The 23518-nt window shown below is 32.2% G+C and overlaps 4 protein-coding genes and 2 non-coding genes across 7 annotated transcripts; 3 read left to right on the top strand and 3 right to left on the bottom strand.

The window, feature by feature from the left end:
• Window positions 1–408: 408 nt before the first annotated feature.
• On the top strand, window positions 409–2450 carry LOC146530493 (uncharacterized). Its single transcript, XM_085200752.1, has 5 exons — window positions 409–456; window positions 543–713; window positions 947–1055; window positions 1148–1553; window positions 1736–2450. The coding sequence occupies exons 1-5, from the start codon at window positions 409–411 to the stop codon at window positions 2052–2054; spliced, it is 1053 nt and encodes a 350-aa protein (XP_085056878.1). The 3' UTR covers window positions 2055–2450.
• Window positions 2451–3311: 861 nt separating this feature from the next.
• Window positions 3312–7892, bottom strand: LOC146530492 (uncharacterized). Its single transcript, XM_085200630.1, has 7 exons — window positions 6552–7892; window positions 6320–6440; window positions 6005–6159; window positions 5412–5543; window positions 4958–5071; window positions 4064–4162; window positions 3312–3741 (listed from the first exon to the last, which is right to left on the bottom strand). The coding sequence occupies exons 1-7, from the start codon at window positions 6645–6647 to the stop codon at window positions 3616–3618; spliced, it is 843 nt and encodes a 280-aa protein (XP_085056756.1). The 5' UTR covers window positions 6648–7892; the 3' UTR covers window positions 3312–3615.
• On the top strand, window positions 7860–7941 carry TRNAS-CGA (transfer RNA serine (anticodon CGA)). Its single transcript has one exon. It is a non-coding gene; the product is annotated as a tRNA-Ser (tRNA).
• A 1142-nt stretch (window positions 7942–9083) lies between these two features.
• Window positions 9084–11109, bottom strand: RpL32 (Ribosomal protein L32). The gene is made up of 3 exons (XM_085200573.1): window positions 10904–11109; window positions 10018–10127; window positions 9084–9289 (listed from the first exon to the last, which is right to left on the bottom strand). The coding sequence occupies exons 1-3, from the start codon at window positions 11016–11018 to the stop codon at window positions 9110–9112; spliced, it is 405 nt and encodes a 134-aa protein (XP_085056699.1). The 5' UTR covers window positions 11019–11109; the 3' UTR covers window positions 9084–9109.
• LOC146530490 (small nucleolar RNA psi18S-841/snoR66) lies at window positions 10377–10508 on the bottom strand. Its single transcript, XR_014878976.1, has one exon. It is a non-coding gene; the product is annotated as a small nucleolar RNA psi18S-841/snoR66 (small nucleolar RNA).
• A 586-nt stretch (window positions 11110–11695) lies between the features above and the next one.
• Ssdp (Sequence-specific single-stranded DNA-binding protein) lies at window positions 11696–21522 on the top strand. Of its 2 annotated transcripts, none has more exons than XM_085199862.1 (6): window positions 11696–12206; window positions 12858–13070; window positions 14172–14327; window positions 14690–14875; window positions 16635–16742; window positions 18188–21522. In XM_085199862.1, the coding sequence occupies exons 1-6, from the start codon at window positions 11861–11863 to the stop codon at window positions 18319–18321; spliced, it is 1143 nt and encodes a 380-aa protein (XP_085055988.1). In that variant the 5' UTR covers window positions 11696–11860; the 3' UTR covers window positions 18322–21522. The 2 variants fall into 2 exon arrangements, with proteins under 2 accessions (XP_085055988.1, XP_085055989.1); XM_085199863.1 differs by having other exon boundaries at window positions 18169–18234.
• Window positions 21523–23518: the final 1996 nt, after the last annotated feature.

The raw sequence follows: 23518 nt of genomic DNA, 5'->3' as shown, positions 1-23518 counted from the left end.
AGTGTTGTCCTGCACCTAAGTCATATTATTCTACAAACCAAGTCACTAACTTCGTATCGGTAATGAGTAACGTGTGATGTAGATCTGTTTTAGATTAATATTTTCTTTTTCAATATAGATAGATTTATGGAATTTTATAGAATTCATTATTGTTATTTATATTATTATGATTCACTTTTGCCTTTCACTATTTATTATATGACAACTTATAAAGTTTATTTTAATTCAATTTTCATTTTAACAAAAAGGTTTGAGTAATAACTATTTTATCTCATAGGGTAAAAGGAAAAAAAATATAAAAACATGTCATTTCATAATATCGAAGTATTATCTACGAATGAATTCAAAATTATTAAAGTTGGCTTGAATTATTTGTATTCCTTATTATAAGGGTAACTTATGGATAAAATGGATATGTTATGGTCCGAAGAAAGATTACAGAAAATTTTTAGTAAAGTAATTATAACGAATAATGGCCGCTAATATTTCTTGTTAATATTATTGTATGTTATTGTATAATTTTATATTTAATTCTTATATAGGACTCTCTACCATTAACGACGTCACATGCATCCGGTGACACGGCTGTGTCAATACGCTACTGTCGTTTATGTAATGGAAATGAACATCTGTACAGTTTCTCTGATAAATGTTCTTGGGAGGGAATTGAACAGCGATATGACCAATTATTGTATGACTGTTTTGGTATTCGGGTACGACTTTACATATCTTGCATCCTCAGACATCTTACCTTGTATCAAGAAGGGTGGCGAGGATAACATTACACTTCTTTCTTTTTCTCCACATTCGTCATGAAGCTTGTTGTATAGAATATTAATATATTTTAGACATAGATATTCCCGTGAATGTAAATTGAAAATACAACTAGCATGTACAGTGGTAATTTTCCTAATCTATCTAAAATAACGTTTAGATTTTTTAATAGGTTGTTCCGATAAATTGTATGATATGTGAGAGTTGTGCGCGACAGTTACGAAATGCACATCGTTTTCACGCTCTAATACAAGCAGCCCTCAAACGACCATTCAGTGAATGTGAGTGAGCTAAAATTTATATATATAGTCTATTTATACTAGAATATGTTTTGACTTTATATAACTATAGAAATATATATTACAATATTTAGTTCAGTCAACCCATCAATCCCAACTGGGTTCAAGCTATCAATCACAATTGGGTGTCAATGAAGGCTTTTCGAATATTACAACAAAGCGAATATTGACACACGAACTTTTGAAGAAGAATACCCACACTACAATAAACGGTGCTAATAAAAGACGAAAGCTCAATGAACGTAAAAGAAGTTGGAACACCAATACTCAAGTCAAACGGATGAACATTTACTGTTCTGTGTGTAATCATAAATACCCAATGATTGTACCGTTTGAAGGATGGAAAACATTTGTGTGCTCCAGGTGTAAGAAAAATAGTGAACCTCGAATGATTAATTTCAGAAAACATACTAAGCTATTACCACCTAATAAAAAAGAAAATCAGAAATTACAAGCAACAGATTTAAAAGTAAAGAGCAGGTATAAATGAGTACTTTATTTTTTTAAATTGTTACTACTATTTAAGATAAATTTCGGTCTGGGTGGTGGAATCCTGTGTTACTTTTTATTTAACTAAGCGATAAAAATATTCGTCTGAGTATATTATACATTTATAAATCTTAATATTATTTATGGAAATAATCAAATTATTAACATTACAGGATTTGTAGCTTACCAAAGAATCCTTCTCAAATCACAAAGGAACAAAGTTTTCTCAAGCAGAAATATCAATGTAGTCAATGCAGTAAAAAATATTCTATCGCTCAACATTTGAACCACCACGTGGAGAGTGTGCATAGTACTTTAAAAAATATTAACTATATTTGTGCCGTGTGTGGAAAAGACATGAATAGAAAAGATTTATTAGAGAAACACATGAGAATGCATACCGGTCAACCGATATATCGATGTGATGTATGTATGAGAGTCTTTAAAGGCAAAAGGACATTCCAAACACATTATTTATCGCATGGAAAATGAAATAAATGCAAATACAAAAAAATTACGAATTTATAAGTGTATATTACGATATTGTTATCGTGCACCGATTAAATTTTTATGTGAATATAAAACGTCACGTATTATGGTCTTAAAGCTATATTCACTCTGTGGAAAAATAACATGGCGGCAAAATATTTTAAGCCAAACTTTGTTTTTATATTATTATTCTGTTCTATTTTTATATTTATTATTATACAGGTTTTTTTTCCAACATTTTGTATATATTAAGTATGTGGTCTTATTTATTTTCTTAATATACTAGTAGCTTATATTTCAAAAAAACAAACACTTTGGCTATATTATATTACTAATTTGATTTTTTCCGAAAGGGAAACAAAAGATAATGAAAACTAATATATCCATAATTAAACATTATATATTCTTTAACTTTTACAACAGTACATAAAATTTAATAATAAGTTCACCAGAAATTACACTGTCTTCCAGCACAGCACCTCATTTAGGTAAATATCAATAATCTACATAAATATTAATAACGTACAAATTATTAAAGTATTAGTGCACTATTTTATAAAGAATTAAAAGGAATTAAAATAAATTAGGAACATAAAAATGTAACAAACGCGTAAAACGATTCTCAAGATAGTGTTGTAAATTACATGCATCTGTAATTCCGATAAGTAAGATAGTCCAAGTTTATGAATTATCGGAGGTACGCGCGGACACTTGCGCAGAATGCATATTTAAGAGGGTAGGTAACACGGGGGCGTCCCCGCTCACACCGCACCGCTGCCCCGCGAGCCACATCACAATACTAAAGTACAGTACGCCGCGACGACAAGTGTCATTTACTGCGCCGGTGTGTACATATTATGACACAAAATTACGTAGGTATATTGTCTGTGGTTCGCTTTTCCCCGGACGCTATGTTGTATTGTTTTGAACTATGAAGATTTCATTAAAAGACTTTAAATGACATATAGTACCGCCAACGAGTCGTGGCCGCCCTTAGTTTAGGATTCTACTAAACTTTTGCACATAGTTCATTCAACAAGAAAATATTAAAAACTAGCGGCCCGCTCGCGGTTTCACCCGCGTGAACTATGTTATTATTAATTTCTGACTACGTCCTAGTGACGTCTATGCAAAATTTGAGACTCCTAGCATTTGTAGTAACGACGTTTCATACAAAGTTTCGATCCCAAAAACAACCCCTTAGAAATCGAATATTGCAAATTCCCGTCTTAGCGAGCACCTACGTCCTATAAGTAAGTAACTCCTATGCAAAATTTGAGATTCCTAGCACATGCAGTTTCTGAGATTTCGTGATGAGTGAGTGACCTTTCGATTTTATGTATATAGATAAGAGGTATCCTAAAATTAAATTTAAATAAATTTAATTTAATAGGGCGGCCACGAATCGTCTACCGTACTATATTTTATTATATAGGCGCAAGCTTCTTCCCATATTATTATTATTATTTAGATATTGTCCCATAACCAAAATTTAGAAGAATCCCAACTGTACCACAAAACAATTCTTTTCCTTTTTCATTTCTCCGCTCTCTCTTGTCTATCTCTAAGCGAACTTAGCACAAGGTTTCCTTGGTGCAATGTTTCCTATGCGTAGTGATGCGACACAACTTTTTGTGGAAGACAACTCCTTCCTTAATCGCACAATGTCGATCTCAGCCTGCCGTTTACGCTAGAAATAGACTGTTTAATTATTTTAATATCTTTGAGTGGTTTAGTGTAGCGGTCATCAAATCAGATTTTTTGCCAACTTCCCATCACACAACAGAGTAGGCAGATGGAACCTGGGAACCTAGTGTCGAGACACTTCATTCTCATTAAGATATTACAGTTCCTCACGCCAAATTCTGAAGGCATTGGGAATTGAGTGGCGGAACTCAACGCCACGCTTTGCCACGTGACCAGAGCGAGGAAAGAAAAGTAATAAATATTTAATTTCCTCGAGTGAGAATCGAACCCACACAATTATTAAATCAATAATTCTGATTTCTCACCTTAAGTTCGTTAGCAAGTCTGGCCTCGACTTGCGCCACTCGTTGCCTCAGCTCTGCGATGTCGCGCATGAGACGCGCGGCTGCCAGCTTATTGTCTGCCTTTTTTAGGAAAAAAATAGAATATATATAAAAATATAATTTGTAATTTTTAATGTTTCTTACCTCTGAAGGAAAGAAGAAATCCTTATAAGTCACTTCTTGTCCATCTGTCTGTCAAGAACGCCTAACACCTAATAACCAATATTTGTGCGGAATACTTATTAAGAAAACGTATAGAAATTTGAACGTTGTGGGATGAACCTGCGTCTCTTTGTAAACCGTCCAGGCGCTCTGTCCAACTAAGCCATACGTTCTCATCGAGCTACGTCGAAATTCTTATACCTTGTTGCAACTTATTACCCAACTATTTATATAGTTAGAAAATATACAGTAGTTATGCCTTCAAATTATATGACTAACGTTTTGTATAAGAGTAGTAGGTAACATGTACCGTATTCCAATTGTCGACACTGTTCCAATCCTGCAGCATGTTTACCTATCACCTACTAATGTAATATGGTCGAGTATTAACATTCAGCAGTGGGTTTTCCATTTTAGGAATAAAGGAAAGGGCGACAGTTACGCTTCAATATATTTTTTAACTATCTTTTCTTAGCTTCATGCTGTATCATACAGTAGGCAGTGGGAACCTGTGAACCTAGTGTTAAGACACTCCATTCTCGTTAAGGACACTTCCGTTTCCCAATTTTCACAGAATTCTGGAGGCATTGCGGATGGCGGAACTTAAAACCGCACTATGCCTTGATACCAGAGCTAAGAAATTGAAAATATTAAATATTTTTTTTTTTCGTATGTCTCATTATAAGATATACATATATACATAACAACACTTACAATTCTGGAAGGCGCATTTTTCGCTACGTTCCTGCTCACAATGTTGGGCAGTTCTGCGACTGAGCACGGCGTGAACAGGTGATCCGTTGTAGCCTTTGTTACGCCTTGTATGGCCTGAAGTCATGTACACGTATTTAGAAATTATAATATTTCAGATATAAAACAGTAATATTGACGTTATATCTCGCACGCGTTATATAGTACCTAAGGTATAATGGAGCTAACAGTTTTTCGCCCAATGTTAGAAATAGTTCGCTTTAAGTAGCGGAATTCAACGCCGCGCTATATTCATGTTACCAGAGCGAGTAAATGAAATTAATTCATTTCCCGAGTGGAAATTCCACTATGCGGTGCCACGGCGGCCACATGTGCCTATCATGATATTTTCAAAATGGCAAAGATAACTTTGACCACAGGTTTGCTGTAGGTTAGTCAAGTTCTCTAGAGTAGTTACCTGTGCTACTGCAGCTCTCGCGTGTTGCAAATGGTGGGCTTCCTCCTTTTCTAAATGCCTCTTTAAATGCTCTATCTCTGTTACGATGTTGAACTTCTCTCGTTCCAATCTTTGATTAGCTTGCTTTAAAGCCTGTTTTAAAATATGGGCCGGATCTACAGTGGCTTAGGTACATAGCACAATGACAAGATGGCGCGGAATTAAAAGGTTCTATAGGTAGTTTTCATTATTAGCAGATTGCATTATTTTTCAATTTCATTAACTGGAATTGCTATTTAGTAAAAACCTAATCAATGTTTATTGTAAAGATATTATATATATACCTATATAATAGGTATGTCAGTTTTGTTTGTCACTAAGAATTCGTCGAATTAGTTAGACTTTTCTAAGTTGAGCACAGTTTATGGTGAAACTCAATGCCGCGCTTGTCTTGTTACCAGAGCGAAGAAATAAATGTAATAACTTATCAGTTTCCTGAAAATAGCACACTAACCCAAATTCATAAAGTACCTATAGATACAGTTAGACGCTGTACCGTTGCGCCAATATCTAATTATATATCTATCAATTCAATTTAAAGTATTTTCTCGTACTTTCATTTTTTCTTTTTTATCCAAGTGACATTCTTCGACCCTCCGTTTCAGTTTTCTTCTCAATTCCTCCAACATACTCGACAAAGTAGATCTGTTCGTTTCCAGCTCAGCACGTTGTTGTACTATTTGATTGATGGCAGTGAGGAGTTTGATTCCTGGTCAATGAACATTTTATTTTTTAAAAAATGTTTAATTGATTTGGTTGGCATTGAGTGAAATTGTGATAAGACATTGAAAAATAGTGTGCAAGAGAGTCCAATGGCCCCGGACAAAGTTGTGGGACCTTTTTAGGGTCCTGTCCTGTGCCGGACTTACTTTGTTCATTTAACCGATATCGCTGGGCTGCCGGCTGGAATACGTAGTCAGGACTGGGAGCACCAGAGTCCACGCTCAGCAATGAATGGGCTGTGAACGGGCCGTTGCCTTCGGGAGAATCCTGGAAAAGAATTCCTGTATTTGTAATTTCTAAGTTCTTGTAGACGCGCTTGAGACGCATAATTAGGTAGGTACCTACATAATAATTATTATCTAAAATTCAAAAACTTACCAAAGACTTAAATTTCGGCATGTCATCGCTGGAGAATCTCACACTGTGCAAATTACGTGGCTTCTGGGATGCTGAGCTTAATATCTTCAAAGACATATTTTAAAATTATCTTCTTCTTTCCTAGTTGTTCGAAAATCTACGCATGTAGAAGAAACAAATATAATGAAAAATATTTGTATAACTAATACAACGACAAAAATTCTACGATGTTTTCGGTTGAACACTGGTTGACAGTTCAATTTATATTATTTACGCTTTTATAAAGTGCGTCGTGAGGCTCCACCGCTAAACACACCTTATTTTTAGATAAAAAGTGCAGAACGTAATGTCTTGACACTTGGTGTTTCTGTTCTAGGTTTAAGTATGTGTCTTAAGTCAGATTTTTTATCTAATTTATATTATATTGGTAAAGAGCATTAAAATGATCAAAGACAATACTTACCTAAGAAAAAAGAGTGTCTAGAAACTAAATTATTGACAAAACTAAGTTCGTGTTTGCGGACCAAATAATGGCTACAATATGGCATCTGCAATTTCGTATCGAGACTAAATTTTGTTACACAGGTTGATTATATTTTTTTATTGTTTGACTATAACTTTATTAGTGTATCAGATTGTGATTTCGTCTTTCACTCGTGGAATTAATTATATTTTAATTATTTTTATTTCCCGCTCTGGTAGACAGAGGGCGGCGTTGAGTAGCGCCACTCAACACGCAATGTCTCGAAATGAGCAGAAAATGCGAACATGAAGTTCCCTCTGCTTACTCTGGTAGGTATATGTGGGGAAACTTCTTCCACCCTAAATGCTATTTCTGAACTGGACTGGGAGACAAGTGAAAAAGGGAATGATTTGACATTCTACAAAAATGTTAGTTGGTGTTTACCTAAACGTAGCGGGATTCGATCATCTGTTTAATAAATATTTTTGGTTCTTGGATTGGAACATTAGTGAACACCCTGTAGAGAAGTCCTAACAAGCCGTACTTGGTACGGGCGCGTGCATCGTAAAAAATAAAATCATAACCAGAACGTTTGCCAATGATCTGCCATATTTGGATGTTGTTATCCAATTGTAATATAAAAGGAAAAATATATTTATTTATGCTGATATATGTTCTGATCTCAGAAACTAATAGTTCGAAATGTAGACTAATCTTTGTAGACAAAAAAAATAAAATTTGTAGACTTTTCTCGATCTGATAGTACTAGAGTATGTTTATATATTAGGTAGTTTTGTAAATTAATAATTTATTTCAATTTTCTATAAAGTTAAGTATGTTTTTCCTTTTTTGCACTGAGTTTCACAGCAGTCGTGGCCGAGTGGTTAAGGCGTCTGACTCGAAATCAGATTCCCTCTGGGAGCGTAGGTTCGAATCCTACCGGCTGCGTTCTTTTGGATATAAACATTTATTAATTTTTTATTTATATATCTAACTAAGACTATATTTCATAAATTTGGATTTACAAACGTGTAACAATTTCTAAATCCAAATACTAAAGAGAAGTCATCTTGATGCAATTAACAAGTAGGACTGGACACACGTCCAGTTGGTTGTGACTTCAATTACAATAAAAAGTAAATTAAAATCAAAATTAACTAAATTCTTTTAAATTTTAAAGATGTGATTTCAACATGTGATCCTCTTTGATTTAATCGGTTATTTCATTTAATTCGGTTCATTTATTTTGTTATGCCGGTGTACAGCATAATGCCATCCTTTGCCATGACAGTAGTTGGTAACGACGAACGATTCGAGAACACGCGACCACCGTCACGCGTACAATTGCTTTGTAAATCCTGGTTTTTGAGCCAATCTGTATAAAAATTGCATAAATACACACGTATAAATAAATATAATACGTATAAATACGTAGGTATAAATGGGGTGGGTGTGGGTTAAATTCTCACTCTTAGGAAAGAATGATATTTCTTTTCCCTGCTCTGGTAGATAAGGCGGCGTTGAGCTAAGACACTCAATTCGCAATGTCACGGAAACTAGATGGAAAGTGGGTATCCGAATGTCTTGACAGGATATTCTACAAGTGGGAAGCATGCGTGTTGAGTTGCAGAACTAACCGCTTCGTTTTGCACCTTTACCAGAGTGAAGAAATGAATATCTATATCAAATATTTCATTTATTCGAGTGGGAATCGAGCCCACCTGTTGCTCTAATCCTTTCTTAGTTCCTTGGCTAGTTATGGGGCCCTGGTAGTTGGCACCTGTGGAAGCGAAAAGATTCCTTTGAGAAAAAACTTGTACGATAGAAAGAAAAACCGCTGCTTTGATTTCCTTTACGTAACTAACACAATGCATCAATAGGCAGTAAATGGAAAATGGCCTTAACATCAGGTACTTCACGCCCAACCTATTAGCCAGCGCACGCATATATATGCGGGATAAAGCGTGAAGCAGACACGCACTGGCAACAAAATAAGGGATTAACAACAGGTAGAAAAAGCGTGACACCAATAACAGCATCAAGACTAAAATATATTGACAAAAAAAACAATGTAAAAATAAAACACACTATCTTTTTTATAAATTTATTCTTATATTTATTCATTCTCCTGGCTGCGGAGACGAGCAGCGGCGTTGGTCACCCTAATGCTGAGCTGCTGGGCCCTCTCTACAATGCTCTTGCGTTTCTTAGATGACACTCCGTGGGCGATCTCCGCGCAATACTTCCTGTTCTGCATCATAAGGATCTCCAGTTCCTTTACATTGTGGACAAGGACCTGGAAGATGGAAGAGTAGAGCTTGGGTTATAATAATGTATTAATTCAACTTTCATTCCATATTAATGGAATAGAAGAGTTTGTTTGTTTGAACACTCACTAACAATACTCATATAATAACTCAGTAAAAATTATCATTCCCCTAAGTGAATTGGAGCCCACCAGCTTTAGTATCAATATAAATTGTTTCTGCCAGTATGATCTAGTTGCAATAACTTCACAACTAGGAATAGGAAGGCAGATTTATTATAGCAAAGTAACAAATTGTAAATAACGTATAGAGACATTACCACAGAGTGCCTTTGCCAATCAGTTTTTAGTAATAAAACACCCAAAAAATATTTAAAATATTTTATTATGTTAACAGCTATTGCAATTTTTTGCTTTTGTTTAATCACATGTAAAGTGTACGCAGGGTCCAGTTTTGACATATGGGCACCATCGTGAGTTTGTAAACGCGACAGGTTGTGGATTTGATTTTCATGCAGGGAAATGAAATACTTAATACCCACAAAACTATGGGACTAAGAAACTGGACTAAAAGAAAGATTTCTCAAAATTCCTGCAGGAATGGCAATAGGTTTCTTTATTTATATCTAAAAGTCTAACGAAATAAAATTGCAAACAAAGACTAGTCATTACTAAGTTAAGTTAAGAGTTAAGATAGTAGAGAATGGTATGGTTTAACACTAGTGTGTTTTGCTGAAAATCCTGTCAATTTGTCTCACCTTACGGAAGCCATTGGGCAGCATGTGACGGGTCTTCTTATTTGATCCGTAACCAATGCTGGGCATCAAGTACTGACCCTTGAAACGCCTGCGCACTCTGTTGTCAATACCTAGAATACAAATTATGCAAGTTGATTAATTATTCGATTATTCAGCTGCTATGTGTTCCCACACAGCACTAGCTAGCACATTATAAAAAGCAATGTTTATACTAAAAATATACATTAATATTTATTGTCTTCCAATGAGAGTAACATGTGTCATATTACTATTTTTATAGCCTACAAAACATGTGATGTTAAAAAGAACCTTCACACAAAACACAAAAAAGGCTCAAAAATTATCATTAAGGTACTTTTTAAATGTATTTTCTATTATGACTAAATAACTAGATTTGGTTATTCAGAATAGGGTATAGAAAAAAATTATATAGCAAGGTAACAAATTGTGATTAAAATGTTAATACATGTTTAACACAGAGTGCCCTTGCAAATATTACAAAAAGTATTTAATTTCAACCATATTTAAATCTTTATTTCCATTAAATATCTTACATTTTCGTTTAATTTTTTTTAATTTTTGTTGTTTATTTTTTGTATTTAGATAGAGGCAAGCTTTCCATATTTTGAAGGCTATTCAAATAAATCGATATAGAATATTTATCTCTAACTCTAAAAGATTGTTATTAGACATTTTAAAGCACACATTGGAAATCACACTGACATTATAACCTATAATACGAAAACAGTTTGTTTTGTTTTTACATAAAAAAATCAAGAAAGTCCGAAGAAGTTAAAGATGTAACTTTAATGAAATTATAATAATACTTCACTTACTTGGGTAACTTTAAAAATAAATGTATAGACACGTAATTATTGATACATACCTCTAGGTTTACGCCAGTTGCGTTTAAGTTTATCATATCTATCAGATTGGTGTCTGATGAATCTTTTCGTCCTCTTTTTGACGATTTGCGGTCTGTATACCGGTCTTATAGCCATTTTATTATATTTTTATGCGTAACCGTATATTTGGTTAGCGTTTGCGAACCACGCGGTGACACGGTCGCAAGGAAAGGAAGGAGGAATAGACAATACAATATGTCTAGATTATACGTTTTCTACGGCATAGTGCATTTTCGTTTTTTGTAGCTTATTTTATTTTATAAGGGCAAATAAATGGTAAAGTTATTTATTTATATAATATAAAAATTTGTTCGTTAATAGTTTTTGTTTTTAATTACTTTTCATATTTCTTTATTTGGAAATTGTTTTAGTAATTATGTACGTGTAATTAATAGGTACTGTGTTTAACAATTGTTATTCGTGTTTAATGTGGATAAGGATTGATTTTTTAATATTTATTTAGTTTGTAAATGTAATTATTAAACAATATTGATTGCTATTGATTGATTTTAATATAGTTCAAACGTTTAGCTTTATTTAGATCAACCTTTTACTTTATTTAAGAAAGAACTTCTTTTAAAGAAGTTCTTTATTATTATGGTATAAAATATTAACATATATTGATAATAGAACTTTAATTTGTAAAATGATTTCAAATTAAATCGAAACTGCAATGATTTTCTTGCTCTAAATGTATAAAGAAAGAAAATTTGTTTTCTGTGGCGTAAAAGCGATTTTATAATCTACATAACATAAGCACACGAAAGTGACAATTCAAACGAAGCGCTCTACATGCAATAGAGAACAATCCAAACTCTATGCCACAGACGCCAAATGTCGCCATCGATCAATGACATTTTGTGAAGTTGAATTTATTGATATAAAGCGTTAATGTAAATAATAAACAATTTTAACATAAACGTCGGCTTCCAGTCGATATGTATGCCAAGGGCAAAGGCTCAGCGGTACCATCGGACGCCCAGGCCCGCGAGAAGTTGGCACTATATGTCTACGAATACTTACTACATGTCGGTGCTCAGAAAGCAGCGCAGACTTTCCTTTCGGAGATTAGATGGGAGAAGAACATAACACTTGGCGAACCGCCCGGGTTCTTGCACTCGTGGTGGTGTGTTTTCTGGGACCTGTACTGCGCCGCGCCTGAGAGACGCGACACATGCGAACACTCGTCAGAGGCTAAAGCGTTTCATGATTATGGTTTCGTTAATTCCGGGTATGGTGTCAATGGGATCGGCCACAACGCCGGCCCAGCGCCTCCAAACGATGGTACGACCGCTTTTTTATATTTAAAACAACATAAAATTGCTATTTCTAGTAGGATAGCCAACTTTCTAGGGCATTGGTTCTTATCTTTTTGTGTAAATATTGTAGTGTATGCAAGAATGAGGCCTAACTGTGTTTCTGTAGTCTAAATAATTTATCAGTTACAATCTCTTAAAACTTATTTTAATTTTGTTTTGGCAAAATGATTTTTATAACAACATAATTATGTACATTTTTGTTTATTTAATGTGTTTTTTACAAGGCTAGCCGTCAAATTGAAATATGAATATTTATTGTATATAAGTGAAAGTGTTAGCATTAACACTAATAATTGCTTACTAATATTGCCTTTGGAAGCAATATATATGAAATACAGATATAATTTACTGCAATGAAAGTTTTCTTTTTTAAATAATATTAATGAAAAAAAAATTGAAGCCTTCATGGTGTGACAGAACAGCGTCTGACAGTAAATGTGGCAGTTGTGTCAGTGTTCTACCACTCAACATGACTTTACCTAACCTATGATTATATGGATACAGTAAATCTAATAATTTATTTTTATTTTAATTTAAACAATTTTATACTATATTTATAATAGTACAATATAATACTACTTACCATAACTAGTAATCTTCGAAACCTTGATTCTAGGTATGGGCGGAGGCGGTATACCCCCAGGTTTCTTTCCCAACTCTTCACTCCGGCCGTCTCCACCAGCTCCACATCCTGGGTCACAACCTTCACCTCACGGACCTCAACCACAGTTAATGGGCACTGGCCAGCCATTTATAGGACCTTGGTACTCAGGTGGCCCCAGATCAGCAGTAAGGATGGGCATGGGCAACGATTTTAATGGGCCGCCAGGTATTATTTTTGCTTTGTTTTTGATAAATTTATTATTCTATAACTAACTTCACAAAATTAAAAAAAATCTTTGTTGTATATAGCATGTGACAAATTCTAAGTGTGAGGTAACTGACTAGGTACACTGGGTTTAATTTATTGTTTCCTCAATAAATGATCTAATAAAATATATATTTTCTTACTTGTGGTTCCTGAGATTAGCTAAAGAAAGAGTACCAAACAAACTCCTCAACGTTATAATATTAGTCATAATTATTATAAAAAAAAAATGTGTTTTTGAAATATTCATTTTTGATACTTAAAAAATTTATGAGTGACATAAATTTTAAAGTGCAATTAGTAAATTCTTAACTATAATATTTCATAATGTTTAGACAAATTGACATATCTAACCGCAAAAAATTTTTTTTTTATCAGTTATTTTTATAGTAAAACAATAATTATGATAAAAACGAAATTGCTACAAACTATGAAATAAAAATTTGTAATATTTATATTTTTATGTGATGGGACTCGAACCCACATCTCTTGTTTTAGTTTACTGTCGAAGCAAACAGTAATGACTATTGCCAAATATGGTAAAATTCTTATTTGCATGTTACAACTTATTTTTTGTTGCTAGCATCTCTAGGGAAATTTTTATAAATTTCCCACATATAGCGTATAGGCAGAGGGAACCTGAAAACCTTGTTTATATGTTCCCCATTTTCTGTCAAATATTGGAGGCATTGTGTATTGAGTGGTGGAAGGAAGTTACGTTTTGCATTTTGACTTGTTATTAGAGCAAAGAAATGAAAATATTATATATTTCATTCATCCAAAGTGGTAATGTAGAGCTTAACATTTTTTTCTTGTGCAGGGTGATGTGATGGGGAAATTTATGAGGATGGATGTTAGTTCCATTCATGCAGAAACTTTTGAACAGATTTAGATTAAACTTTTGAGTAATATTGCTTAATATCGCTAATATATATTAGAATAACACATAGGCTATGATTTATAGAAAGAAGAAGTTTTGTATAAATTGTCTATATATAATAATAAGTTTGAGCGGGCGAATTACTGTTAAAAAAAAAAAACTACTTTTTCCATTCTAACCAGGTCAAGGCATGATGGGCAATTCACTAGAGCGCGGTGGTGGTGGTGGCGCGGGCATGCTGGGGGGTCCTCGAATGACGCCTCCCCGTCCGGGCATGGGCCCCATGAGTCCGGGGGCCTACGCGGCCGGCATGAGGGGCCCGCCGCCTCAAGCGCCAGGTAGTTTTCTTATGTTATTTTGTTTTATGGTCTTATTCCATAAAGTTAAGATTATTTTTAGTGGTGGAGACTATTGATTGAGAGTGTTAAGAAATGTTATTTGTACACACTAAAACGGTGGTATTTATGAATATCGAATTCTAATATATACGACGGGCGCTCAATGTACTCTCGGTATCAGCATAAAAAACACAAATTAACCCAAAAATAATTTTAAAAAATAATCCTACTTATTACTTTTTATTTTTCATAAGTTAAAAAATCTAACAGCCATCACGTTTAAGAAAATGTTAATGTTCTTGAAAATGAATTTTGCATATTGTTAAGTTTTTTATTTATTTTCATATAAATATTTCGTTCAGGTATGCCTCCAATGGGTATGGGGCCTCGCGGGGCATGGGCGGGCGGTAGTGGGGGTGCTCCGGCTTCAGCGCCTCTCAACTATAGTGGGGGTTCCCCCGGAGCGTATGGGGCACCTCCGGGTTCCAATGGGCCCCCTGGCCCTCCCACGCCTATAATGCCCAGCCCACAAGACTCGTCGAATTCTGGTGAGTTATTTTTTTAAATAAACAGTATTATTTGGGATTTTTCTCAGTTCTGAGTGCACAAATCTTCAGAAATCGTGAGAAGAATCATGAAGTGTTAGAACATCCTATTCCTTACTTTCTGTGGAAATCTTAAGGCATTGCGTGCAATCTTGATGAGTGACGTAACGCACCTAGCCTCGTCACCTGACCAAGAAAATCAATATATTTAATTCCCTCAGTCACATTAATCAAATTCACAACCTATCCGTAGTATCCGAAAGCTTTATTTTTTTTAAAATACTAAGATATAGTTCAGTTCACTAATCACTTCGCCAATGTTACGTTGTCGATATAAAAAATATATTTTCTTTACGTGTAACATTTATACTTTAACTTTTAACTTTTATTTATATTTATAAACGCTCGGAATATCGCACTAAAATACACATTTGCTTCATTTTAAGCTTTGTGTCATAGACTGTTTTCTGACAATTTTCGTAGACAAAATATATTTATAGCCGCCAAGAAAACAATAATGTATTATTTTTTGGCTCATGTTTTTGTATTTCTTAAATTATTTCTTGTTTAATATAACAATTTTCAATTGGATTACAGTAGAAACTCGATTAACCGGACTAATTGTTGTCGTTAGTTATTCAGATAATAGAAAATCCGGATAATCGAATGTATAAAGAAAGGCGAAAGATTTATGCGTTTTGAAGGGAAACCAGAGTTTAACGTGCATCTACTATTGCGTAATATTGTCTCTTTACCGTACACTCTCCCTTGTGTGTTTTCCATTCAACGTGACATTGGCGAAGTGATTAGTGCTGAACTGGCACGCTCGGATCGCCATAATTAAAGAACAACAACAACCACAATGTATAAAGAAAAGCTGGTTTTGTGCATGTGTAGCGTCTATTAAAATCAACAAGTACATTTCATCGAAAATCAACGATTATCAAGAAATTGACATTTTCCAATATACAATTTATATACATTTTGATTTTAAATATAAATTTTCTTAGGTGTCATAGTAGTAGATTGTATAAAATAATTATCTCGGTTGATAGTCCGAATAATCGCGAATCCGTATAACTGAAGGCCGGATAATTGAGATTGTACTGTACTACTTAACAATATTCTATCATTTTTATATTTTTGTCAGTAAAAAAATTTCGACTATTTTCAATTATGAATGATCCAGATGAAAACAATAACAATAATCATTTTTATTATTGTTATTGTTTTCATCTGGATCACACTGATAGAAATAGATTAAGATTTCTATTATCTTTATAATTGAATTGGCTGAAACTTTACTTTTATGTATGGATATTGTCTTCAATGTGATAATGTTATTAGAATATAAAAAAGGGTGATTTTTTTTATTTTCTCAGATATAGTTTGTATGATTACGTGATTTGAATTAGAATAACAGAAAATTATAAAAAAGTAAATGTTATTTCTTATGAATAATAACTTATTTCAATATAAGGTTTATTAGTTTTAAAGCGTAATTTAAGATATTAAAATTATAAGTGCGATTTATTGTTATTTTTGCCATGTCCTACTATTATGTGTGTGTACTACTTGAAAAAAGTAAAATAATAAAAAATATCAGCTTTTTATTAATGGCTGAACTAAAAAAGATCTGTAGAACGTTTTTAAAAATTGGTATTTTTCTATATCCATAGCATATAATTGTAAAAATACAAAAAAATCTTAATAAATCACATATTAAACTATGCAAATTTACTAATTTTCCTAAAATCTGCAGGATTAGGAGGTGTGGACGGCATGAAATCATCGCCGGGTGGCGTTGGGGGCGGAGGTCCGGGCACGCCACGGGAAGACTCGGGCTCCGGCATGGGCGATTACAACTTAAGTGAGTATTATTAATAAATACCTACATATATCTATGGAAAATGAAGTTCAACGACAAAAATATGTGATTGTTTCTTTTTTTTGGTAATATCTTATGATCTTGATGTAAATAAGTTGATTTTTTTAAATTAAATATCTGAAAGAAGTTGTAAATAAACAATATAAGTTACTTCTTTTGTTTTACTGTGAACATTCCGTTAATACTGTTTTCCCTATATTTCAAAACATGACAGATTAAAAGAAAGGAAAGTAAATAAAATAAATAACAATGCACTAGAAAAAACAAAATTACACTTTATGCGAAACTGAACCAATGTGTAATTTTTGTAAAAGCCTTATTTTTAAAATTAAATATAAATCTATTTTTTTAATGATATTTTTATAATAAAAAAAAACAGTAAAGTAAAAATACATAAAAGTGAAAAAAGACATAAAAGTGACTTAATAATAACACAACTCTAAACTAACTTTAACAAATTATAAAACATAATGTATCTCTTTAATTCTCTTACATAGAAATATTCCTAAAATATATGGCAATCTTAAAGAATATTTGTTTTATTATTAAAACCATTGGTTCAGTTTCGCATACCATTCACTGTCATTTCAAAATTTTGTAATATATTTTTTTGTTAAAATATATACATACATATTAATAAAGAGATAACTAATAGAAAATTAAATTTAATCAGTTCTGTTAATATAATATAGGATTTAAAAATATTTTCAAAAAATGTTTTCAAAACATTTAAAAAAAAATACTAAATTTAAAACATATATTGAACAGAATTTTAAAAAAGCAAAGAAAATAATTGACATTCAAAGCTTTTGAAATGACAGATGAAAATACAGTAATATCTTTTTGTCACTATTACATCACATGTGAAGTAAAAGATCAAAATTTATTTATAATAGGTAACAAAAATATTGACATGAAAAAAAATAATGAAATATAGATGCATAGTTTTAAAAAGTAAAAAAAAAAATACAAAAAAAGGAATATAGTAATGGAAGAATTAAGGTAAAACAAAATTTTAACATTATTGATATCGATTTGACAAAAAATGAACAAATGCGATGGGATTTTGAATTTTTATTTTCGTGCTACAAAGTGATAGCATATCACAGCAGGCATTTCCATAGTTATAGTGCGGTCGATGGGTCGTGGCCTCCCTGAAGTTATCTGCAAATGGCTCCGCAGCCATCCAGCTTGACTTAACTTTGGAGTCTTCTTTTTTTGGATTATTTACTTCTTGAGTATACAGTGCGCAAAAGGTTAGAAAGAGTAACTTCAGGGCGACGACCGACTTTCGTTATCATATTCCTTTTTTATATATACTCTGTCATTGACAGACTATAGCACAAACGCACAGATAATAAAACAAGCACCAACCGACCACAGAGCAAATAGGTAATGTGTACAAAAGTTTGATTTATCGCCCAAAGGTTTTGGGGGACCAGGCGGCGACCAAAACGATCAAACTGAGTCCGCGGCCATTTTGAAAATTAAAGAGAGCATGCAGGAAGAGGCGAAACGGTTCGAGAAAGATCCAGATCATCCGGATTATTTTATGCAGTAAATATTTGATAGTAGTATTGTACCTCTAGACGCCAATTTGCTATTTTTTTAATGTGGCTTGGGTTTTTTTGGGGGTGTCATGTATTGTGCAGGAGAAATACTGTTAATTGTAACAGAACATTTATTGGCTATGTAAAAAGTCATTTGGTTTAGATTTTCTAAAAAAAATTGAGAATAGTTAGTTTCTTCAATAACACACGTTTTCTTAAAATGAATTATTATAATTATTATATGCATTACAAAGATAATTTGAATTGAAATAAAAATATTTCACGTCTTAGGAGATGAAGAGAAAGGAGTATTACAAGACTATTTTATCTACATTAAAATTTAAATGACGTGGAACCCCCACATTCATATCAGAATGAAAAAAAGAAAAACGAGCTTAAAAATAATAAAAAAGACATTCTTTTTTCATATAAATATACCTACATACTGAAATTTATTATAATAAATAAAGCATTCAATTTAATTTATTTGAATGAAATGAAAAAAAAAACCCACATTTATCTACTTATTTAAAAAAAAACCTGAACCAATCTACTTAAATGGAATATTTCAACGTTTTAAGGCAAATTGGCGATAGAACGATCTGAATGGGTAAAAAAACTCTTCCTCTGCTTTCAATACGATTATTTATTAATTATTTCTAGCACCGGTTTCCTTTTGAATACTTTGCCTTGGTCATTTTTCAAAAAAGATAAAAAGAATCGTACATTTGTTACCTTTGTTTTAAAAAATATCGATTAATTATATACATTTTTAAAAAAGAAAAAAATATATACATATATTACATTTATTAAAAAAAACCATTTTTCAGTTGATCAATTAAATTTAATTGTAAAAAAAATGTTTCAAAATTTTGCCAGAATTTATGTAGCATTTTATTTTATTGTTTTGAAAAATGATCATCACAGTATGTCAGCAGCACTTAGCAATGAAATAAACAATGACCCTTTTACATTATGCCCATGGAATATTCACATATAGTTGTCGAATAAATTATATTATATTATGTATCTATACATAGACCTTTTATGGATATACTATATTTTTTTTAATCTATATTATTATTTTTTTTAAGTGTTTTAACTGTAATATTTTGGACCACAGATAATTATTATTATTTAAAAAAAAACGAAATGAATTTTTCTTCTATTTAAACGAAAGTATTATGTAATTATATCAGGATTGGATTATTTTATTTAATTTTAAATTAATAATTTATATTTTAAATAGCATATTGCAGTTAAAACATGCTGTATTTTATTTGTTTTAAGGTGCGCACCGAATTTTGTTGATATTCGTGCGTTAGATATCTTATTGAGCTATAATAGGCAAAATGACAGATTATTATTTTTTTTACAAGAAAAAAATGTTTATTTGTCTATTAAAGTTTAAAAATACATAGTATGAAATGTGTGATATTTTTTAAAAAACTGGCTATTTTTTTTTAAATAACTTCTGACAGTTTTTTATTTCTTAATTGATGTTTTTCTTCTATTTTCTTTCAATTTAAAAAATATTACACCTTAAATATTAAATGTAAATGATATTTTAGCGGTATTGTATTAATTACATCTTCCAAGTTTTTTATTATTATAATTTTATTTTAAATAAATTATTTAGCATACATTTTGATTTAAGCTCTAAATGTTCCTAGATGTGTATTTTTTTATTTTAAGTTCAAATTTACAAGATTTCGGTGCGTCGAGCGTCGTACCGGTTTGTGTTAACAAGTATTTTTTTAAAACTTTGTTTTTAAATCTGAGGTACAATGGTAAAAAAATTAATAAAACGAGTAACAGGTTAAAATATTTTTTTGAAATAAATTAATTATAATTTAAATAAAAAAGTAATTCTCACATATTTTAAAATATATTATTTAATTATTTATAGTTTATACATATAACGTCAATACAGTTTGATACAGATCTATATAATATAGTTTTTTGTTTTATATGAATAGGAAAGCTATAGGATACCAGTAAGTTAACAGGTACTTATCAGATGGCTACGAGCCTTTTTTACCATTTTACAAACTTTTTCCACCATTTTACTAATATTGCATTTATAAAAAAATAAATAGAAAATTTAAAAAATATATAGAAAATCTAAAATTTTCTATATATTTTTTATAAGTGCAATATTATTGATAACACAAAACGGTATTTCTTACGTTTAAGTTCGGATGTGTGAAAGAATTTAGTTTTTTTCACTAAAAACTAATTCCTCGATCATCTGAATTAGCATTTATTCATGTTAATAAAGGAATTTTTAATATTTATCGAGCGGTAAACAAATCTTAGACGCATTAGTGGCGCGGTGGTCGACAGTTTTTTAGGAAATTTGTAAAGAAAGTGGGATTCCAGTACGTTTTTCTTTTTGTTTAAAACTTTTATTATATAGCTGCTGTGGTTTTGCAGATTTTTTAAAAATCTGTGCTATGAAAATTCAATGTTATTTTTTTGTAATAGTGAATCTATAATAGATAAAGTAAATGTAACAAAAAAAAAATGGTGGAAATCTGCAAAATTATAGCCGGTAAAATGTTTGACCACCGCCGATAAAATAATAAGAGAATAAAATTTTATACCACGGAGAATAGTTGTAATAGATTCTTTTTCTATCTGGTAACATTATATTATAGAATAGGTTTTTTTTTCGGGGTGTATGGAAATTTGTAAAAATTAGAATTATTTCCTAGCGAGAGGTAGTTCTAAGGGGGCTTTGCCCTGTCCAAGACTCTGCGTGCATTTAGGTCTTTTTAGTTGCAAATTAAAAAAAACATTTTTTTAAATATAGAATCTCGGGTATTTAGCATGATCATGTAAATAAAATTAAAAATAACCTTTTTTCCGCATTTTTTTTAATAATTAGCGAAATTACTTAACTAAACAGAACCAAAATGTAAACGCAGAGTAAAAGATTAGTAATAAGTGATCTTAGTGTAAAAGAAAGAAACAAAAAAAAAACGGTAAATAGATTTCGTCAGTGCGAATTGAGAGCGAAATTTTTTAAAGTATAAAAAAAATTTAAATAATATTTCAATTTGGTTTTTTTTATTAATTTAAAATACGTGTAGCGTGAGGTTGTATGTTTTAAGGTTATAATATTTTTATTTTTTATTTGTGTTAGGTAAATTTTTTATTTTGTCATTGATGTAATGTTTATACACTTACTAAATAGTTATCATATATTATATAAGTGGTTTTATTTAAATTTACCCTATTATACCTTTATGATGGATGTAGAGTGGGATAGCGTTTGTTTTTTCGCTTCACGCTGCATCCCGCACATAGCAAGGTAGGCAGATGGAACTTGGGAACCTAGTGTTAATACATTCCGTTCCCATTAAGATACTGCCGGTCCCCATTTTGGCGTTGCGTGTTGAGTGACGGCTCGCTATCAGAGCGACGAAATATTAAACATTTCATTTCTTCGAGTGGAAATCGCACCCACATCGTGTAGACTGTAGCGCTTTCAGTCGTACGCTTGTGCCCTTGCGTCATGACTAGCCTAAAGAAAATAAATAACGTTACTCTGTATCCCACACACATTAGGGTAGGTAGCGGGAACGTCCATTGCCCATTTCAAATGATTCTATTTAAGTTATTTTCATTTCCCCTCTTGTTGGTAAAGAACTGTGTTGAGTTCCGCCATGCAACACAATGTTTCGAAAATTGGTCGAAATTGCGTTAATTGCTCTAAACCCAAGAACAAAGTGTAAATATATTTTAAAATATTTTCTTCATCTTTTTTATCTATAAAGATGATACTTATAAGTAAATGTCATCTTATGTGTCTGGATTAAGTCCAGTGTTTAAAGCTTAAGAGCTTTGAACATATATGTTCAGGCGTCATGTTACAGCGGCACATCGTTTAGTCGTGAACACGAGGTACTAGGATCGATTCCCGCTGCGGCGGAATTCATTATTTTCATTTCCTCGCTCTGGTAACAAGACAAAAAGGGGCATGACAAGGCGTGGGGTTCCGTCACTCAATACACGATGTCTAAGTAGGGAAAGAAGTGTTTTAACTGCTTACCAACGATATACACCGGGAAGCGAAAAAAAATGCAATTATAATAATTTACCTATACAAGATTGTAAACAAATCGCGTGCTAGGTTTTAACCTGTAATCTATTATTCATAAGCCGCGCGCCATTTCTCACGGTTAGTCTTCCAAGTACAAAATCACGAATGTTACGTGGGTTTTCTTATATTAATATTTAATATTACGTACGCTTATGAAGAAAATAATTAGAATTAATAATCTTGATTTGGAAATCAAGAATCTTGAGGCGCGTGTTTAAATTTGTATAAGTTTTCTAAAAAAGTGTTTCTCTCTCCTGAGTGTGGAATAAAACTTACAACATTAAAAAAGAATTTAGAGCTTGAGATTATAAAATCTTCAATGTCTCGATTTCGGGCGGAAAGTGGATCCTTCTTCCAATTCACTACCATTGAACCCACCATGCGGTCCATTACACCTACCTTTGCCGACACATTTTCAGGGTCTTTTGTGGTCGTATAACACATTCTTCTTATCTTATCAGCGTGACATAAAAGGGTACATATTATCTAAGCAAATTTTCAGGTAGTACCTAAGTATATGAATATGTACTTATTATTAGAATTTTTATTGAATTTCGAAAACTGATTTGTGGAATACACATAGCTACTACTAAGGCTATTACTTATATAAAATAAAACAAAATAATACTTTCTAATAATAATAAAATTATACTTTCAAATGGTATAAATATATACATAGTGAAAAACTAAAAAAATAACTTTGCATGAAGCACATTTTAAGTATCAGAGAAAATAATAACTTTCGGCTAAGTATAACTAGTGTTTGAGCAGTGGCGTAGCTAGGGTATTTGCTGCCTGGTGCTGCCTAGGGGACTTGATGCCCTTTAAAATGGTCTAAAAAAAACAGATTCAATATGTCTTCTACTCTCACGTAGATCAAGCGTCAGATACTAATATGTGACATTGGCTACCTTTAAAAAGAAATAATCGTCGACTTTGATGCCCCTTTCCTTTTGATGCCCGGTGCGACCGCACCGCTCGCACCCCCCACCCCCCTAGCTACGCCACTGTGTTTGAGTAGCTTCACTTCTTTTATAAACAAAAAGATATTCCTTGTTCATACAAAAAAAACCCTATTTTACTAATATTATATTAGTTTC

Source organism: Heliconius melpomene, chromosome 17 (assembly GCF_056956725.1).
Source record: "Heliconius melpomene rosina isolate 202511_hmr_F chromosome 17, ASM5695672v1, whole genome shotgun sequence".
Taxonomy (NCBI): domain Eukaryota; kingdom Metazoa; phylum Arthropoda; class Insecta; order Lepidoptera; family Nymphalidae; genus Heliconius; species Heliconius melpomene.
The sequence above is the reverse complement of the archived record's forward strand: the minus strand, read 5'-3'. Positions and strand labels throughout refer to the sequence as shown.